Below are 20,679 nucleotides of genomic sequence, written 5' to 3' on the forward strand. Positions count from 1 at the left end.
ACTCACTTTAAGTAATTTAATGGATTACATTATAAACTACATTTTGGGATATGTAATCTGTAATCTGTAGGGGAATACATTTTAAAAGTCACCTTCACAACACTGGCCACAGCTGTTCTGGGGCAGACTGACAGAAGCATGGCTGTCAGTCTGCGCCATTGGCCCGTCCTACGCACACACCACTTTCATACTAGACAGTGTGGGTGAAGTGTCTTGCCCAAGTATCGAAACTAGATCATTTAAGCAAGTAAAACGGCATCAAGGACAGCAAGAAGGTTCCGGGTCTGATCCCCGGGTCGCCTGGGCCTTTCTGTGTGGAGTTTGCATGTTTCTCCCCGTGTCTGGATGGGTTTCCTCCGGGCGCTCCGGTTTCCCCCATCAACCCCCAACCCAAAACATGCTACAGGTCTCCAGAACAGTTGATAGTCAAGGTCAGTTAAATACAAACAATGAACCTGCCCAGGGACGACAGGTGGAAATGAGCCCTGGTGCTACATCCTGATGTACAATGCATCTCTTCTGTTAAGGTAAATGTGAAAATTGTGCGCTGTCCCTGTCTCAAATAAATAAATAAATACAAATAAAGTATCAATACATTCACTGGACAGAAAGTAACCATGGTTCTGTACGGTAATATAAAAAAGTACTGTGATTTGATGTTGAAAGTCACATTCTGTTGTCTTCTATTGTCATCATGGTATCAGAATCAGTACTGAGTATCAAGTATCATTCTAACACTTCAAAATAATATTCAAGTAGAAGGATAAAGTAGTGGTCCAAGAGATTACTTAAGAGTAAAAATGCGAAGTGGGAAGAGTATCCACAACTTTTACTCAAGTAAGCGTACCGTTACACTATACAGTATATTACTCAGGTAGAAGTAAAAGTATGAGCTCTGAAAACACTTGATCCACCCTTTGTATTGTCAGTGTTGGGAAGGTGACTTTTAAAATGTATTCCCCTACAGATTACAGAGTACATACCCCAAAATGTAGTTTGTAACAGAATCCATTAAATTACTTAAAGTGAGTAACGTAATCTGAATACTTTGGATTACTTGATTTGCTGTAGAGAAGCAAAGACGAGGAAATCGTAACATAAGATGTTTTGTCTGATAAAAGAAAATAAAAAGCCCAGACTTTACTGAACCAAATAAAAAATATTATTGATAGAAGACGAGGAGACACGTCCACACAGCAGGATTTAGTCCTGTTAAATCCTGTTTTAGTCCTGGTTTAGACCTGGTTTTAGTAATGGTTTTACTCCTGGTTTAGACCTGGTTTAGATCTAGTTTAGGTCTAGTTTAGACCTGGTTTTAGTCCTGGTTTAAACTAGACCTAAACCAGACTAGACCTTTTTAGTCCTGGTTTAAAGACTGGTTTTAGTCCTGGTTTAAACTAGACCTAAACTAGATCTAAACCAGGACTAGACCTGGTTTTAGTCCTGTTTTAGTCCTGGTTTAGCTCTAGTTTAGACCTGGTTTCCGGCAATGAGTGGAATTACCGAAAAAACAGGAAAATACCACTGTGTAATCCATTTATTTCAACAAAGTAACTGTAATCCAATTACCACTCACTGAAACAGTAACTGTAACTGAATACAGTTACTCATAATTTGTACTCTGATTACATAACTCCGGTACATGTAATCTGTTACTCCCCAACACTGTGTAGTGTAATGTAACATAGTGAGGATCAATTTAGCTCCTCCTACAATCAAGAGGTTAATCAGAAACATTTTCTTTCTTGGTGTTTTTTATGAGTGGGCTTTATGCTCTTGTCCCGTCTCCAGTTCTCTGATATGTCTCAGATGTGTACAGCTGCTTCCTCGCGTCTTCATCAGCCGTCCACCGCGCTCCCTGGGACCAAAGAGCCAATTGGAAACGACCATCTCTCCCCTGAGGGCGGGATTTACAACCGAAGAAGCGGGGATGAAGGAGATGAGGCGGCAAGAAAACAAAACTAACACAGATGTAGCTGCTGCCTTCGTCTTCGTAACTCCAGAATAAACCCGCCCAGCCTGAAGAGAAGACCATACAGGACAGAATGGGGACGTTTCCGATTGGCTCTCTCCTCTCTCCAGCACGGAGACGCGGCCGTAAATGAAGCGTCATCAAAAACGCAATCCCAATCCAGAATGCGCCAAATTTATGCACGTGATCCTCCAGGACTCCCGTGCGTAATCTATCGGGGACGTGCTCTCGGTCATGCAATCCCTCCACTCCCGTAACCTCCGCAATGTGCACGGACTGAAGGACAACACCGCCCATCTTAACCAACAGTCGGTGTATAGACCTGTGTTTATTCCTCTGGAGCCCAGGTTTAGTTTGCGCCCAGTCCGCACTGCTCACCTCTGCACGAGTGACGCTCTTTTCTCATCTATATTCTAATGCAGTGTTTCCTCATCACAAACAGACCTGCAGTTGTGTTTGGTTTCGTTTCATTCACACATGTTTAAGCCTGAGTTCTTCTCTCAAACGCTGTTCCACCCTTGTGATGTCATGATGTGGTAATACAGGAAGTGCGCCACTGTCTTTGTAAAACTCCATACACCTTCATCAGAATCATTTGGATGATTTCAGACCTGGAATTCTGGAGTTCAGTTTCTACTGTACTAAAGGTTAAAGGAGCTGTTAAAGGCTTCATGACATCACAAGGTGGAACAGAGCATTTGGAGATGTAAACAGACTCTAACAGCCTAATGCTGCGTTTGTCAAACGTGTGAATGAAACAAACATAACTCCAGGTAGCTCATGTTTTTGAAACGTGGCTTAAAGCTCACGAGTTCAGTAGTCACTTTTGCATAACATAGGACCTTTAAAGATTATTAGACTGTCTAGATTATTATTAGTTTATTAGATCCATGACCATTAGAGATGTATGTTATTAGTGCATCACGTCCTGCTCTGAATTACGTGATGTAATAAAATTGCATCACGTGCCGGTGTCATTTCATTGCAGAATACTCATTAGTCAGATAAATTATAGTTTATGTTGTTCTTATGGGCACTGAAGCAGCACTAGTGTGTATGCATCACCGGCTCGGCTCGTGCATGTCCCTCGTACCCACAGACGGGAGCGTGTGCCCGGGTAAACATCAACCCAATGCCACAATAACATTGCAATCCTGTTGTTTACCGCCGCGTACATGACCACTCAGCAGGCTGACAGCGGTCTGCAAATCTGCTCTGCGCATGTGCGCTGAGCGCCACGCCGATTGGCTGAAAATGACATCACCTCGACAATATCTATTGTTAGAAAGAGGATGAGCTCATCGTTTAGGAGCTAGTTCTGACAGACCGGAGTGAGAGCAGCACCGGAGAAGCACCGCAGAGCGCAGCACCGGAGAGGAGAACCGGAGAGCAGCATAGAGCACCGGACAACAGCACCGAGCACTGGAGAGCAACAGCACCGGAGAGCCGGACAGAACTCTGCGCTCGGATACCCGCAGTTTTACGCACGGACACAGTGAGTCTCTGCAGAGCCCTGTGCATGTGCGTAAACAGTCTGGTGGTTGTTGGTGACTTTATGCACGGATCTTTGCTGCAGATGGTGTTGTTTGGGGGCACGGAGTTGGAGCGGCCGCCGCTGTCCGCGATCCTGCCTCGGCTGTATCTGGGCGCAGAGAGCGACGTGACGCAGGTTAGTCTTACTCTTGCACGGGGTCTTGCAGCAGTAGACTGAGCTCCTCAGCTCCAGAGCTCCAATCTGACAGCACTGCGCACTTTGGAGCTTTAGGCACCGCACCGTGGCGGACCGCAGGAGGGACGCACACTCTGGTGTGTTCACAGGGCTCTGTTGTGAGGGTCTGCTGTGGCACCACATTTAGAGCGTCACATCGAGCCAGATCTGCAATGCAAACATGCATTTATCACAATGTGCGCAATTTTATTCAAATCATTTGTAAGAGCCGAATATATACGTCAGACTACAACAAGATGAAAACAATGTGCAAAGTGAAATTTAAAGTGCACAAATAGTTCACAATCAGAGAGGTCGCGTTTCTCACAAGATTCACTGAGCTGCAAAACCCAGTTGGGTGCACAGTTAGTGCACAGTTGGCGCACACAGACACAGCTCACACGTCTCTCACCCAGGAGCGCTACAGTGGCTGTATTTCACCACCAGGGGGCACAGACGGATTGCCTGCTGAATCCACAGGTGCGCACTGTGCCACACGGAGATGCGCACGGCTGAGTTTTGCATAGTAACAGTGTGAAGTGTGCATAGTAACAGTGTGAAGTGTGTATAGTGACACTGTGCATAGTAACAGTGTATAGTGCGTATAGTGACAGTGAAGGGGGCATAGTAACAGTGTGAAGTGTGCATTGTAACAGTGTGAAGTGTGCATAGTGACAGTGGCTAGTGTGCATAGACATAGTGGCAAGTACGCATAATTACAGTGAAGTGTGCATAGTGACAGTGTAAGTGTGCATAGTGACAGTGTATAGTGTGCATAATGACAGTGTGAAGTGTGCATAGTAACAGTCTAAGTGTGCATAGTGACAGTGTACATAGTGACTCTGTAAGTGTGCATAATGATGGTGTAAGTATATGTATAGTGACAGTGTAAGTGTGCATAGTGACAGTGTAAGTGTGCATAGTGACAGTGTAAGTGTGCATAAGTGACAGTGTATAGTGTGCATAATAACAGTGTATAGTGTGCATAGTGACAGTGTATAGTGTGCATAATTACAGTGAAGCTGGGCTTTGCAAAGTAACAGTGTGAAGTCTGCATAGTTACAGTGGCTAGTGTGCATAGACATAGTGGCAAGTACGCATAATTACAGTGAAGTGTGCATAGTGACAGTGTGAGTTGTTCAAAGTTACAGTGTAAGGTGTTCATAGTTTCAATGTGCATAGGTACACTGTAGTGTGCATAGTGACTGTAGTGTGCATAGTAACTGTAGTGTGCATAGTAACTGTGAAGTGTGCGTAGTGATTGTGAAGTGTGCATAGTAACTGTGACAGGAAGTGTGCAAAGTGACTGTGAAGTGTGCAAAGTGACTGTGAAGTGTGTATAGTGACTGTGTAGTGTGTATAGTGACTGTGAAGTGTGTATAGTGACTGTGTAGTGTGTATAGTGACTGTGTAGTGTGTATAGTGACTGTGAAGTGTGTATAGTGACTGTGTAGTGTGTATAGTGACTGTGTAGTGTGTATAGTGACTGTGTAGTGTGTATAGTGACTGTGTAGTGTGTATAGTGACTGTGTAGTGTGTATAGTGACTGTGTGTAGTGTGTATAGTGACTGTGAAGTGTGTATAGTGACTGTGTAGTGTGTATAGTGACTGTGACAGGAAGTGTGCATAGTGATTGTGAAGTGTGCAGAGTGACAGTGTTGTGTATGTGGAGCAGTACTCAGTAAAACAAGAGGACCTCTGGTGGTGATAACACACATTACACACACATGCACACCCGCACACACACACACACACACGGACACACAATATATGCTCTGGGGTTTGAGGCTTCTCAGCACTTCTCTCTCTCCGTACTTGTTGTCTTACCTCTCTCTCTGGCTCTCTCTCTGTGTGTGTGTGTGTGTGTGTGTGTGGTCAGGAGCGTCTGGCGTCTCTGGACATCTCGTACGTGTTGACCGTGTCTCGGGTCAGTCCTCGTCCGTCCTTCTTGCCCTTCTCGAGGTTCCTGCGTGTGCCCATCGATGACTCCCTGAGCGACGACCTGCTGCCCTGGATCCCCCAGGCCCTCAGCTTCATCGGTACGCTCTCCTCTCCCTCCCTCCTTCTTCTCCTCTCTACTCTACCAGTTTCTCTCTCTCTTTCTCTCTCTCTTGCTCTCTCTCCTCTTTTCCTTGACTCTCTGTTGTGGTCTGCTCACATGTGACCCTCTCCTCTCTGTCTCTTCTCTCCCTTCCTCACCGTTTTCGGACTCTTTTTTGTTGTATTCTCAGATGCAGCCCTCTCGCTCCTTTCCCCTCTCTCCTCCCTCTCTTCTCTGACTCTCTGTTATTTCCTCCTCACATACATCCCCCTCTCTCTCCTCCCTCTCTCTCTCTCTCCTCCCTCTCTTCTCTCACTCTGTTCTCTCTCTCTTCAGACACAGCCCTCTCCCCCCTTTCTCTCTTCCCTCTCTTTTCTGACTCTTTGTTCTCTCTCTTTCTCTCTTCAGATACTGCTCTCTTCTCTCACTCTGTTCTCTCTCTCTCCTCCCTCTATCTCTCCTCCATCTCTTCTCTGACTCTGTTCTCTTCTCCTCCATTTCTCTCTCCCCCCTCTTCTCTGAATCTGTTCTCTCTCTCCACTCCCTCTGTTTTCTGACTCTCTGTTCTCTCTCTCTTCAGACACAGCCCTCTCCTCCCTCTCTTCTCTCACTCTGTGTCTCTCTCCCCTCCCTCTCTTCTCTGACTCTGTTCTCTCTCTCTCCCTCTCTTCTCTGACTCTGTTCTCTCTCTCTCTCTCCTCTCTCTCTCTTCTCTCATTCTGTTCTCTCTCTCCTCCCTCTCTTCTCTGACTCTCTTCTGTTCCTCTCCCTCTCTTCTCTGACTCTCTTCTCTTCCTCTCCCTCTCTTCTCTGACTCTCTGTTCTCTCTCCTCCCTCTCTTCTCTGACTCTGTTCTCTCTCTGTGTTCAGACATGGCCCTGTCGTCAGGCGCATCCGTCCTCGTGCACTGCGCGGCGGGCATCTCTCGCTCGCCCGCCCTCACCGTGGCGTACATCATGCACCGGATGGGCCTGGACCTGGACCACGCCTACAGGTGAGGCCACGCCCCCTTCCACACATCACCCTCATGTACCGTCACTACAGAGTACTACAGAACACTACAGAACACTACAGAACACACACTACAGAACACTACAGAACACTACAGAACACTACAGAACACTACAGAACACTACAGAACACTACAGAACACTACAGAACACTACAGAACACTACAGAACACTACAGAACACTACAGAACACTACAGAGAACACTACAGAACACTACAGAACACTACAGAGCACTACAGAACACTACAGAACACTACAGAACACTACAGAACACTACAGAACACTACAGAACACTACAGAACACTACAGAGCATACACAGAACACTACAGAACACTACAGAACACTACAGAACACTACACACTACACACTACAGAACACTACAGAACACTACAGAACACTACTACAGAACACTACAGAACACTACAGAACAGCACTACATACAGAACACTACAGAGCACTACAGAACACTACAGAACACTACAGAGCATCACAGAACACTACAGAACACTACAGAACACTACAGAACACTACACAACACTACAGAACACTACAGAACACTACAGAACACAGACACTACAGAACACTACAGAACACTACAGAGCACTACAGAACACTACAGAACACTACAGAACACTACAGATACACAACACTACAGAACACTACAGAGCACTACAGAGCACTTACAGAGCACTACAGAGCACTACAGAACAACACTACAGAACACTACAGAGCACTACTACAGAACACTACAGAACACTACAGATACAGAACAGAACACTACAGAACACTACAGAACACTACAGAACACTACAGAACACAGAACACTACACAGAACACTACAGAACACTACAGAACACTACAGAACACTACAGAACACTACAGAACGCACTACACAGATACAGAACACTACAGAACACTACAGAACACTACAGAACACTACAGAACACTACAGAACACTACAGAACACTACAGAACACTACAGAACACTACAGAACACTACAGAACACTACAGAACACTACAGAACACTACAGAACACTGAACACTACAGATACAGAGAACACTACAGAACACTACAGAACACAGATACAGAACACTACAGAGAACACAGATACAGAACTACAGAACACTACAGAACACTACAGAACACTACAGAACGCACTACAGAGCACACTACAGAGCACTACAGACAGATACAGAACACTACAGAACACTACAGAACACTACAGAGCATCACACACTACAGAACACTACAGAACACTACAGAACACTACAGAACACTACAGAACACTACAGAACACTACAGAACACTACAGAACACTACAGAACACTACAGAACACTACACTACAGAACACTACAGAACACTACAGAGCATCACAGATACAGAACACTACAGAACACTACAGAACACTACAGAACACTACAGAACACTACAGAACACTACAGAACACTACATACAGAACACTACAGAACACTACAGAACACTACAGAGCATCACAGAACACTACAGAGCACTACAGAGCACTACAGAACACTACAGAACACTACAGAGAACACTACAGAGCACTTACAGAACACTACAGAACACTACAGAACACTACAGAACACTACAGAACACTACAGAACACTACAGCACTACAGAATACAGAACACTACAGCACTACAGAACACTACAGAACACTACAGAACACTACAGAACACTACAGAGCACTACAGAACACTACAGAGCACTACAGAGCACTACAGAGCATACAGAACACTACAGAACACTACAGAACACTACAGAACACTACAGAACACTACAGAACACTACAGAACAGAGCACTACAGAACACTACAGAACATTACAGCACAGAGGCGGTGAAGACGAGGGAGTGGAGAGGCTGAGGGGGGCTACTGCTTCTGCTGCTGCGGCGGAGAGAGAGCAGAGCAGATTTACACTGACGTCTGAATATGCTGAGAGTTGATTGGTTAAGAGGCAGATGGTGGTTGGCTGTGATTGGCTGACGGGAAGACATGCAGTGTTTATTCGATTTGACTTGTATTTGGTTATTAACAAATTAAAGATGCACGATGTCACTTTTAGTAGGAGCTCCATCACCTGCTTGTTTCTATGGAGATGTCATTGCTCTGCCTGGAATGTTCCACAGTATGACTTTAAACAGCTCAACTTTATATTTATTCAATTACAGGTGGTTTTAAAGCTCAAAATCTTAGAAAAACAGACATTGTGACTGTGAGCGGGGTCGCCTCTTGACAGATCTGACCTGGAACATGGTATGGTTTGATTTCTATGACGATAGAAAGCTTTAATGCCATACTGTGAAATATTTCAGACAAAGCAATAACATCTGCATGGAGACAAGCATTTGGCAGATCCTCCACCAGAAAAGTTACACAATGTACCTTTAACATTTTGTTTGGTACTAGCTTTTGGCAAGTTGTTTTTGGATTTGTCATGTATGGATTTAAAGGTCGTCTGCGCACAGAGTATAGTTGCTTCATTGTAGGAACTAGAGGGATGGCACTGTAAAGCCACTATGTCACTTTTATGACAGAGGGTCCACCACATTTTGTCTCCATGGAGATTTACTTTCTTTGCTCTGAAATGTTCCACAATATTGCATTTAACTTGTGTATCTTGCTTTCATCCAGTTACAGCAGTTTTTATTGTTAAACCAAGTCAATAAAGACAGTGCATTCTGTTGACTCTAGACTTGTGGCTCAAGCTGGTGTTGTCATTTGTTTGTCTCCATGGAGATAGATGAGTTTTATGCCGTACTATGGAACATTGTAGGAAAAGCAATGCCATAAGTTTTTCTTTTTTATTACTATCATCATTGTGGAATCAGAATCAGTATTGAGTCTTTCAGAGTTGTAACGATCCCCAAGTCTCATGATACAATATCTTCAGGGTATGAACCTCACAGTACGATATTTATTGTGATATCGTGGAAAAGCTCATGATATCGTGAGGAGGCTCATGATTAGGGATGTAATGATATCCAAATCTCTCTGTATGATATTTTCACGATATACATCTCACGGAACGATATTTATTGCGATATTTTGTTTGTTAATATGCTACTTTTTCTTCTTAAAATGCAGTGACAAGACTTAATCCAAAGAACTAAGACTTAAAGGTCCCATCTGATGCAAAATAATTTTTTTCACATTGTATCTTCTGCACATAAACAAGCACAGTTTGAGTTTTGGAACATCCATTACACAATAGTTCTGAAATCTTACTGATTTCTTGGAGACAGTCACAGACCAGGAACTATGAAAGACGGACTATTGCTCCTCCTCCCGCCCGTCCTGAGAAAGCACAGGCTCCGCCCTCCAAACGTGACGTAGACTCTGAGTGAGCCGCCCTTCCTCCGCCCATCTCAGGGAGGGAGGGGGAGACAGGCGTGCGCCCTGATAGCGGCAGGAATAAACTTTTATTCATCATGGAGATACAGCGCGTTCAGCCGCATGTGTTGAACCCGGAATCGGACGAGGACTTTGAGGAGCACGAAGTTCAAGCACCGCGTCCACATCAGCTGAACATTACTGATTGGCGGGGCGGAGGCGGTGGAGGGGGGGAGGGGGGCGGGTGCGTAGTGCCTTTAGATGTGTCATCATTGTAGCAGCTTTAGTTCGTTGTCACGTGGGAGGGAGACAGAAATACGCTGCAATTTCTTTAAAAAAACGCTAAGTCAATTAAAAAAAAAACACTTTGGCGACAAATCCAAGGCCCACACATCACTCTGAGAAGGTAGAAAGCTCTGAAAAGTTTATTTTGCATGAGATGGGCCCTTTAAAAGTGTTAGAACTGTTATTTCTTCTTGTTGTCTGCACTGAAATGGAGCAAAGGATCATGGTCTGTGTAGTTCCCTCTGTCTTTTACACCATAACTCTTCATTTAAGCAAAGAGACTTGTAATTCGATATATTGTGATGGTCCACGATATGATTGAGAGAACTTTGAGGATACGATATTGCAATTTTCAGTTATTGTTACACCCCCTAGAGTCTATTGTTTAGTATCAAAATCATGTCTGAAATGTTTGTATCGTGACAATACTGGACAAACATGAGGCAGACCCTTTACCAGAAAAGTTATAATGTGCACCTTTAACTCTATGTTGTTGTTTTTTTTTTGTTTATTTGTATGTTGACAGGTTTGTGAAGGAGCGCAGACCCTCCATCTCACCCAACCTGAACTTCCTGGGTCAGCTGCAGCACTTCCAGAACACCCTGAAGCTGGGGACCCCACTGTGCCCGGCCCCCGAAGAGGCCACGGACCCGGCGCCTTCAGCACCCACCGCCGGCACCCAAGCCCCCCCCGAACACCACAGGGACCAGCCACCCACAACAGCAGAAGCAGTACCCACGGGACCCCCCTCCACCCACAGACTGCCCAAATCCCTCAGCCTCAACCTGCGCGGACACAACCAGGACTTATGCCGGAAAAGTCTACGGGAAAAACGCCAAAGCCTGACTCTGTCCCTCACCCCCGTAACCCAGGGGCCCCCCGGTGTCGGCACGGGCCCCCCCTCCCCTGCAGAGAGGGGGCCCCAGCGCACGCAGCAGGTCCAGAGGTGTCCCAGGGGCGAGCCCAAGGAGGCGCTGCTGTCCCCCCTAAGCCTGACCCTGAACCGGCTGCTCTCTTGGGGGGAGAGGGTCCTGCTGGCGGCCCCTGTGCGCATGGGCCAGCCCGCTCTGCCCTACAGCTGCTAGAACATTCTACCACAACTGAGACTTCTATTTATTTATTTATTTATTGTGTTCCTGTGATGTAAGGCTGCACCAAACATCACAATCGAGTCAGAACTTGAACTTTCTGCAACGTTTAAAAATCCCAAAGGCTCCGGTGACGTCGACATGAGAAGGGAGGGGGGCATTCACAAGATACAATATTTAGTCTGGAATTGTTAATAATCCAGAATACACACTTCTTCAAATGATACTTTGCATCTGATGTCATCAATATTACCTGGGGGTGTGATGCTAACTGTAGGCACTGCTCTGTCTGAAGCTGTTACTCAAGTTACGTTATAATAGATTTATTGTGACTATATTGTGACAGAAAGAGCTGGTTTATCTGGAACCACAGCAGCTACAAGTCCCTCACACATACAAGCTCCAGAAAATGTGCTCTTTAAATCCATTTTGAATTTTGTCTTGAGTTTTCATATGATCTTAAAACTTTTTTAACCCTCTGCAGGCAGGCGTTGCAGATTTGCAACAGCTAAATGCTAATTACCTACTTACTCCAAATCCATATTTTATGAGCTTTTTTTTTACTCAGGAGCCTTTTCTCCCATCCATGCTGATAAATGTGGATCATGCAGACTGTGCAAGAATGACTACACGCAAACGGCCAGAAGTGCAAAGTACTTTTGTTGTTTACAAAGGATAAAAATTGTTTCTTGGAGAACCACACGAAAAAGTGATGTTGTTCTGCCACTGTAAAGCACTAATACACTGTGCTTTTGTTTTCATTGTTATGAAAAGGGGTTTACACATAAAGTTAGCGTTCATATCATTTTCAGTCTTCAGTGTTAATTTACCACACTGGACCAATGATGCAAATCTGCAACATCCCAGAACACATTGGATGTGAAGGTCTCTCTAAAAAAAAAAAGTCAGAATTGTATATTACTACCCCATATGATCATTTTCCCCAAATATCAGACTTTTTCCTGTTACTAAAATTTAATTTGAGCCTGAGAGGGTTAACAGTGTTTGCAGAAGTGTGTGTTTTGTTCACCATAGACATACATGTAGCACACCCTCAGCGCAAATATCAATATGTTGTGTGGGATCCAGAACACACACTTGTTTCAGTACTTTGTGTAGATGTGAGTCTGGTCACAGGTGACTCTGCAGGGTTCTGGTGAGTGTGATTGACAGGTGGATGAGCCAATCAGGGAGATACATGGTCCGTGTGTATCAAAACAAATGTGTCTGCTCACGAGGAAAAAAGAAAAGAGAAAAATGTCAGAGTGACTCAAAACATGGTGAATTTCTTTAGAGTCAAAGAAGCAGTGCCCTCTGTTCACCTGAGGGGAGAGACGTGTGCTTTTGTTTGTAGATGATGGTGATCAGTGAGCTCCTGGTTTCACTGGTCGTCTGATGGTCATGTTTGAGTCTGGCTCCAGGAGCGATGGAAAGAGTGATGATCAGACTCATATCTGTCAGTCTTTCCTCACAGGCAAGTTCATTACTTTTCCAACTGTCCTCATTTTGTATCATTATGAAAAGCCATGGATCGAAAAATCTCTACAAACATGAAAGTACAATGTGCAGTAATATATCACTAAATTCATCGCAATAGTAATACAGAAAAATTACATTTCTGTTTTTTTGGGTTTTTTTGCCAAAATTGTGCAGCTCTGACTTGATGAGAAATGAGATGGAGGACAGAGTGAAAATGGACTTGTACATTTTGCTGTTAAATAACTCAGTTGTATTAAAAGCTGGTTTATGGTTTGAGGTCCGCTGTTGTCGCTCTGTTCCAGCCTTTATACTTCTAATGCCCTCTGTCCTCCATCCAGCTTCAACATGATCTGTTTGAACCTGACAGACGAATGCTCTAGTGCTCTATGAGACCAGGGACACGTGTGAACATGGACCAGACCGCTGTGAGCACATGTGCTTTTCAATAGTGCACTGCAGAAGTCTTTGTTTTTCACTAGATATTATTATTGTTACGTTGAAATATATCAATATAATAATACACCAAACCTGAATCTAGGTCCTTGTTTTTCGTGCTGAGCTCCTGACTGCCCCTGCTGCCCTGTGCCTGCTGTTTGTGTCGTGTCTCTGGGCTGGAGAAACGTGCACGTGTATGACTCCTGTGTAAATGACAGAGTTATGTATATGACATATATGTACATCAAATGACCTTTGTATGACCTGCTGTTTTACATGCTCTTTATTTATGTCACGTGACACCTGTTTGTCACTCAATAAACTCAGACGCTCTTCTAACTCTGTGTCCACCTCTGAACACCACCACATACGCACTGACACAAGCACACACACACGCACACACATACTGACACAAACTGACACACACCAGGTCAGTAGGGACAGGGTCATATAATATAATATAATATAATTTATATAATAAAAATAAATAAAATAAAAAATACAATTAAAAAAATACAATGAAGACACTGGTGTGATTTAATGGTGTATTTTCTTCTGGTCACGTGAGCCGCTGTCAGGCCCAGAGGAGGCCCCGCCCACCGCGCGTCTGCTGTGAGTGAGACAGAAACCAGGAAAAAAAACAAATAAAAAAGACAGAAACCAGGTGGGGGCGCTCTGCGCTGTAGAGCAATGTGTGTTTAGAGGCGCAGCTCAGAGACACACACACACCCGTCCAACCAGACCGGCCCAGCGCACACACGCGCACACAGGGTTGTAGTAATATGACACACGCACACACACGGGCAGGGCTGTGGTATGACACACATATTCATGCGCGCACACACGGCTGTAGTAGATGACAGTAGTTTCTGGGCTCGTGCACGGCGCAGGTGTACCTGCGCAGGTATGTGGTCCAACAGGTCTGTGTGCGGGTGAGTGCGCGGAAGCAGCTCCACAAAAACACTCCACACTTTACACTCAACACTCACTCCAGCCATGTCGATCCGTGTGCGCTCGTGACGGTGTTCAGTGAGCGCGTACGTGTGAGAGCGTCAGTGTGACGGGAGTCAGGACAGACAGTAAGTTTGTTTTTTTTTCTTTCATATGATTGTTGATAAACGGTGAAGTGAGCTGCTCTTCTCCTCTGTGCTCCCGCAGTGCGCGCCCTCGCGGCGGGGCTGCTGTGGACCGCGCTGGGCCTGTTGCACTGCGCCCGGTGCTCGGTGCTCCAAAGACACGCTCCAGGTACAGCCTCTGCCCCTGCCCTGCCCCTGCCCTGCCTCTGCCCCAGCCCTGCCCCTGCCCTGCCTGTGGCAGGGATTAAATAAACCGTTTGGCGCAACTGTTTAGTGACAGATGAATTACCTGAGTGCGTGCGTGTGCGCGTGTTTCGCCATCAGACGGTGTAGTTGTTGAGTTTAGATAAGAGCAGATCAGTGATGCGCACAGTCCAGTCCTGAAAAACCTGTCCCCGGATCTCCGCGTGGGTTTCATCTGACTCACTCTAAAAGTCCTACTCCACAAAACGGACTTTAGTGAGATTTAAGTCAAGTTCTACTGGAGTTTCCTCCTCACGAACACACACCTGGAGTTGTGTGTTGTTTCATTCACTCATGTTTGAGTAACTCTACATCTGTAAAACTCATAATGCTCCGCTCCAACTTGTGATGTCATTAGGTGGCAGTTTTTAAGTTCACAGCTCCATCTACATTCTGTTGTTTAGAGATTGGAAATTCCAGAGCTGAAATGATCCGAGTGATTCTAGTGAAATTGTGTGGAGTTTCAAAACAGAGTGGAGCACTTCCTGTATCACCACATGACATCACAGTGTGGAATAGAGTGTTTTCAGTTTGAGAGAAGAACTCGTGCTAAATGTGCAGGGTTTGTGTGAGGGAACATGTGAAGGAAACAAAACACAACTCCAGGTGTGTGTGAGACGAGGAAACGACTTTAGAACAGATCAGAAAATAGAACGGAACTTTAAACTCTCCTGCTACGTGTGTGTGCGTGTGTGTGTGTGTGTGTGTGTGTGTGTGCGCAGCAGACCCTGGTGAGTTGACCCTGACCGCTGCAGAGGCCAGTTCGTTCCTGTCTCGCTCTCTGCTCTACAACAGCTGGGACTTTGAGCTGGTGGTGCAGGGGAACCTGGAGCGAGAGTGTATGGAAGAAGTGTGCAGCTATGAGGAAGCGCGCGAGGTCTTCGAGGACCCCACCCAGACGGTACATGTCCCCCATCCTCCTGTTCTCTCGTCCTCCTGTCCTCCTGTCCCTGTGTGTCAGACGTCCTCCCGTCCTCCTGTCCCTGTGTGTCAGACGTCCTCTCGTCCTCATCCTCGTCCCTGTGTGTCAGACGTCCTCCCGTCCTCCTGTCCCTCTGTGTCAGACGTCCTCCTGTCCTCTCGTCCCTGTGTGTCAGATGTCCTCCTGTCCCTGTGTGTCAGACGTCCTCCTGTCCGTGTGTCAGACGTCCTCCTGTCCTCTCGTCCCTGTGTGTCAGATGTCCTCTCGTCCTCGTCTCTGTGTGTCAGACGTCCTCCCATCCTCCTGTCCCTGTGTGTCAGACGTCCTCTCGTCCTCTCGTCCATGTGTGTCACATGTCCTCCCGTCCTCTTGTCCCCGTGTGTCCATTGTCTTTTGTTACAGAACTAGGTGATAGTTTTAATAGAAGTGTAAGTGTTTGTTTGTTTGTCTTGTTTCAGGAGCTCTTCTGGAAGACGTACGCTGCAGGTGAGACGCTCTGGACGGGGTTTGAGGACACGAGGACACATCTGCGGCTGCTTGTGTCATGAAGGTGTTATTGCCACGCCTGGAATGTTACACACTGTGGCATTAATGTGTTTTATTGCTCCTGTCTTGAAAAGGCCTGATCTGTAACTGGACCTGGTCCTGTCACCTGCCTGTTTCCATGGAGACAGATACTGTATGTGGAACACTGTGGAACATTTAAGGCAAATGGAAAACATCTCTGTGGAGACAAGCAGGTGTCAACACCAGGCCAGAAAGTTACAGGTCAGATCTGTGGAGAGGCGGGTCCGCTCACAGTAACAACTCATGTTGTCCAAGATATTCGTTTAGAAATCAATACTGAAAATGTAAAGTTGATAAGTTTAGTGCCACACTGTGGAACATTCAAGGTAATGCAATAACATCTCCATGGAGACAAGCAGGCGGTGGACATTCCACCAGAAAAGTTTCATAGTGTGCCTTTAAATTCAAAAACAGACACTTATTTGTACTGGACCTGTTTAGTTCATTTAAAGATCCTCTTCCTGATTTTTGTTCTCTGTATGTGAGCTGCACACGTCTAGCCCCAGTGCAGATAAATCATAGATGTGGCTCGTGAGGTCAGAATAAGTCCACTGCATTCTATTTGCATTTGATGATAAACAGAACTGTGTGGTTAGTATGCTAGTTAAAGTCTGCTGTGTAAAGCTCTTATAAAGTCATCATGGTGAAGCATTAGGACGCTCTGAATGTTCAAGGTGAGAGAGGAAGAACTTTGGAGCTGTGCAAACTGTTGAACATGAACTCGTGAAAATGTAATGTGAAAATCACCGACAGCGCCAACATGAAAAGTATATTCATTTATTTCAAATAAACACTTGTTCATCTGTTATTTAAGGAACTGTGAGAAAGATTCAGATTTTAAATTTCACAAACATGACCTGTCTGTGTCTCCAGATGTGAGGTCAACATGTTCAACTCAAATACACATTTCACTGATAACAACTCTAATGTTGATTTATTCTTCTTCACAAACACTGGACATGATGGAGCACAGTTCTACTTCTGTTTCTGCTTCTGTTTCTGTTTTCATTTGAGGTTTTGGTTTAGATGATCATCCAATCAGAAAGCAGAATGAGCTTTATGTGTCTCTCATTTAAGTTGCCAGTGTTTATGTAAATCTGTGTTTATCTGGTAAGAGAAGGGGTTCGAATACAATTTGAACACATAGTGTGATCGTGTCCCTGAGCAAGACACTTCACCCACATCACAGCACAGGTCTGTATGGGTTTGCATTTGTCTGGGAGCAGGGAGCTGGTTTGAACACAAATGTAAGTGATATTACTGCTACAGTGTTCTGTTCCTCTGCGCCCCGTTCACACTTCACTTCTTTGTGTGTTTGTGTGTGTGTGTGTGTGGGTGTGTGTGTGTGTGTGTGTGTGTGTGTGTGTGTGTGTGTGTGTTCTGTGCAGGTTATGCTCCTAAAGTGGACGTGTCAGGTCTGGTGGCAGGGATCATGGCTCTTTTGGTCACTGCGGTGATCGCCACCGTCCTGGGAGTGTACTGCTACAAGGCCCGTCACAAGACCGGACGAGGACAGTAAGAGCCCCCCACACACACACACACAAACACACACACACGCGCGCACACACACGCATGCAAGATCAGCTTCAGCATTTTTGTATTTGATGTTTACATTTGAGAGTTGTTGTTTGTATTTATTTATTTTGAATGAGAACAGTTTTTAGAAGCTCTATATATTTCACTGACATTCTTTAAGGAGACTTTACATCAGATCATGAGCTTGTGTGGGCTTTTCACCTCCTTACACTGTACGCTCTTCTCTCATCATTCATTTAATTGAATCTTGTTTTTTTGGAGTAATCGAGTAACTGCCTCTCCTCTCTCTGACCCCTGTCCTCTCTCTGTCCCCTCTCTCTGTCCCCTCTCTCTGTCCCTCTCTCTGACCCCTCTCCTACCTCTGACCCCAGAGCTCCGGTGAGGTTGGCTGGAGACGGGCGTCCAGGTGCAGAGATGGTGCCCCTGGCGGGGGTCACGGTGCCAGGCTTACCCAGCTACAACGAGGCTCTGACCAGGAGTGGGCAGCACGACGCGCCCCCTCCCCCGTACTCCGGGTGAGTGTCATACTGAAAACACACAGGCTTCTTTAACAGAAATGTGTATAAGATCAGATCATTTTAGAAATGTCATAAACATGACCTGTCTGTGTCTCCAACATGTTCACAGCAAACAGAACTTTTTCTCTTGTTGTACGACTCATTTATTCTTCATCACAAACACACTGGACACGATGAACCTGTTGTTTCTTTTAGAATATTTTAGTTTAAAGAAAACAGAACGAGCCTCACGTGAGTCTCTCCTTTGAGTTGCCAGTTTTAATACTGAAATTTAAACCTAAAATGTCTCTGACCTGAACGGTCACTCCCTACACCCCTGCCCTGCACCTGTCATGAGTCAGTGCTAGTGCAGCCTCTGCAGCTCAGGGAGTGTCTGGTGCAGGTTCTTGTGTCTGTCGTGTCTGCAGGTTGAGGTGCTGGTCTCAAACTTTAAAGTGTAAGATATCAGGCTACATCCTGTACACACACTGCAGCTCCTTGAAGTGACACTGTGCTCTTGTTACTTTGAAATAATAGTACTCAAGTAGTATAAAGTAGTGGTCCAAGAAATGTGTTGGGGAAACTACTGCTCAAGTAAAAGTACATGGGCACTCCTCTGACCAGGCCTCCACTGTAGGAATAATACTCCCTACAGTGGAGGGAGTTTACACAGACACATGCTCTTCCACTGAGCCTGTCTCCCTCCCCACAGCTCCGAGCAGCTGTGCTGCTTCTCCAGAATGTTCTGTCATGTTGTGAAGCCCACAGCACGTCACAGTCTGATGATGTCACTGCTCCAGTCACACAGAATCAGCTCTGACCTGAGCAGCTGCTCTAAACCTCATTTAAACTGCTTTGGCTGTCACTGCAGCGGCAGCTGAGGCGTTGCGCCCTCTGCTGGTGACTGTGCACACACAGATACATCATTAGGCCTCAGAAAAACTCAGTGATTTTCCATAAACACAAACCAGAGGTAAAAGAGAAAAGCTTCCCCATGTTCATTTATGTAAAAGACACAAATACAAAGAGTGAATTTAATCTGTGAATTTAATATTTGTGCTTATACAACGTGCACTGACCGTGTTTTCACCACAGGGGGGCGCCGTCGGAGCTGGGGCAGGACGCAGGAGCAGAGGGGGGCAGCTAGAGACGTGCTGGAGCGTCAGAGCGCCGCCTGCAGGCTGCTGCTGCTGCTGAACGACTATTTATTGGAGTTTCTTGTGGCAGAGGTGTGGGTTCTACTCCCGCCTCTGGTGTTCCTATGTCCTGCGCGTGTCACTGTCACGTGTGTCAAATAAAGTCCATTTGTGTCCACTGTCTCCGCTCTCAGGCTGTTTGTTGTGATGAAGATGAAGATGATGAGCGCGTACACGTGATGTGACCTGTGCCTCGACCAGGTCCGTGCACACACACAACAGACAGAGTGTGTGTGAAAGCGCCTCTCCCTGTGCCTCAGAGACGCACACGCGCGCACGCACGCGCATGTGCGTAGACACACATACATGTGAATGTGGATGTGCTGAGCGCGTCACCTGCACGCGCACGTGTGCATGTGGAGCGTCCCCGCACGCGCACAGGCTGGTGCGTGTGTGAGCTGGAGCGCGCGGGATCCTCTGTTCACACTAATGGCGTCTGAACAGAATGTGCCCAAATTCTCCTGATGTGGGACGGAAGGCGCTGGATTTAAATATCATTTAAAGGCACCGAGAGACAATAGAGTGTGACGGAGAGGAGAGGCGGGCAGACCCCCCCCTCCATCTCTCTCTCTCTCCTCTTCTCTCTCTCACGCACACAAACGCGCGCGCGGTGCACGGCTCGTCAAACGGAGAAATATTCAGACGAACTGGAGACCCCCACCCCGTCCCCCGCAGTCTGCCCTCCTCCACCAGCCCTGCCTGCCCATGGAGAGGCTCTTCTCCGCGGCAGCCTTCGGAGACTCGGTGTCTGGGGTCGGGACAGCATGGACGTACGACAGGTCCGCCAGAACCAGGTGCGTACGGAGCAGAACAAAGGCAGAGGTGTGGGTTGTCGCTGCGCCGCTGCTCGGGCTGCACGACTGTCCGCTGTCTGCGCTCACAGAGCCCGCTGCTCCCGTGCGCTCTGTCGGGGAGGGACGGGGCCAGAGCCGTGAGTAGCGTGTCCTCTGACATACAGCTGTGCCGTGTCGTGTGCGCGGGGGAGCACGGCGCCGTGGCAGGTATCAGGACAGTCTATCAGCTGTGGGGGATTCACTGTGGACTGTGCGCTCTGACAGGAAAATGGAGGGCTGGGGGATACGGGTGCATGTGTTCTCAGGTCAGGCTCACAGCAGCTGTGTGTCCGGAGAGAGGATGTGAGAGAGCCGCAGTTTCACGGAGCCGTGTCCACGGCTGTATCACGGAGCCGTGTCCGCGGCTGCCCGGTGCTGTATGCGGACGTGTGCGCCTTATCACGGCTGCAGAGCTCTGATGCTCCGCTCATGTTTA

The 20,679-nt window shown here is 46.4% G+C and overlaps 2 protein-coding genes across 5 annotated transcripts; both read left to right on the forward strand.

Moving 5' to 3' along the window:
* Nucleotides 1–2,522: 2,522 nt before the first annotated feature.
* On the forward strand, nt 2,523–13,712 carry si:ch211-195b15.8 (dual specificity protein phosphatase 8). 3 transcript variants are annotated; one of them, XM_055152988.1, is made up of 5 exons: nt 2,523–2,745; nt 3,160–3,641; nt 5,560–5,719; nt 6,592–6,715; nt 10,898–13,712. In XM_055152988.1, exons 2-5 carry the CDS (start codon nt 3,492–3,494, stop codon nt 11,454–11,456), a joined length of 993 nt encoding a protein of 330 aa, XP_055008963.1. In that variant the 5' UTR covers nt 2,523–2,745; nt 3,160–3,491; the 3' UTR covers nt 11,457–13,712. The 3 variants fall into 3 exon arrangements, with proteins under 3 accessions (XP_055008963.1, XP_055008962.1, XP_020788782.2); XM_020933123.2 differs by lacking the exon at nt 2,523–2,745 and having other exon boundaries at nt 2,857–3,467; nt 3,549–3,641; XM_055152987.1 differs by lacking the exon at nt 2,523–2,745 and having other exon boundaries at nt 2,856–3,641.
* Nucleotides 13,713–14,298: 586 nt separating this feature from the next.
* Nucleotides 14,299–19,533, forward strand: prrg2 (proline rich Gla (G-carboxyglutamic acid) 2). Of its 2 annotated transcripts, none has more exons than XM_020933218.2 (7): nt 14,299–14,452; nt 14,532–14,618; nt 15,415–15,593; nt 16,073–16,100; nt 17,570–17,696; nt 18,089–18,232; nt 19,310–19,533. In XM_020933218.2, coding segments are annotated over exons 1-7 (618 nt in total). In that variant the 5' UTR covers nt 14,299–14,451; the 3' UTR covers nt 19,362–19,533. The 2 variants fall into 2 exon arrangements, with proteins under 2 accessions (XP_020788877.1, XP_020788878.1); XM_020933219.2 differs by having other exon boundaries at nt 15,418–15,593.
* The last annotated feature ends 1,146 nt before the right edge of the window (nt 19,534–20,679 follow it).

The sequence above is a fragment of the Boleophthalmus pectinirostris genome, unplaced genomic scaffold (assembly GCF_026225935.1).
Source record: "Boleophthalmus pectinirostris isolate CB_2022bp ecotype Guang Dong unplaced genomic scaffold, ASM2622593v1 HiC_scaffold_17, whole genome shotgun sequence".
Taxonomy (NCBI): domain Eukaryota; kingdom Metazoa; phylum Chordata; class Actinopteri; order Gobiiformes; family Gobiidae; genus Boleophthalmus; species Boleophthalmus pectinirostris.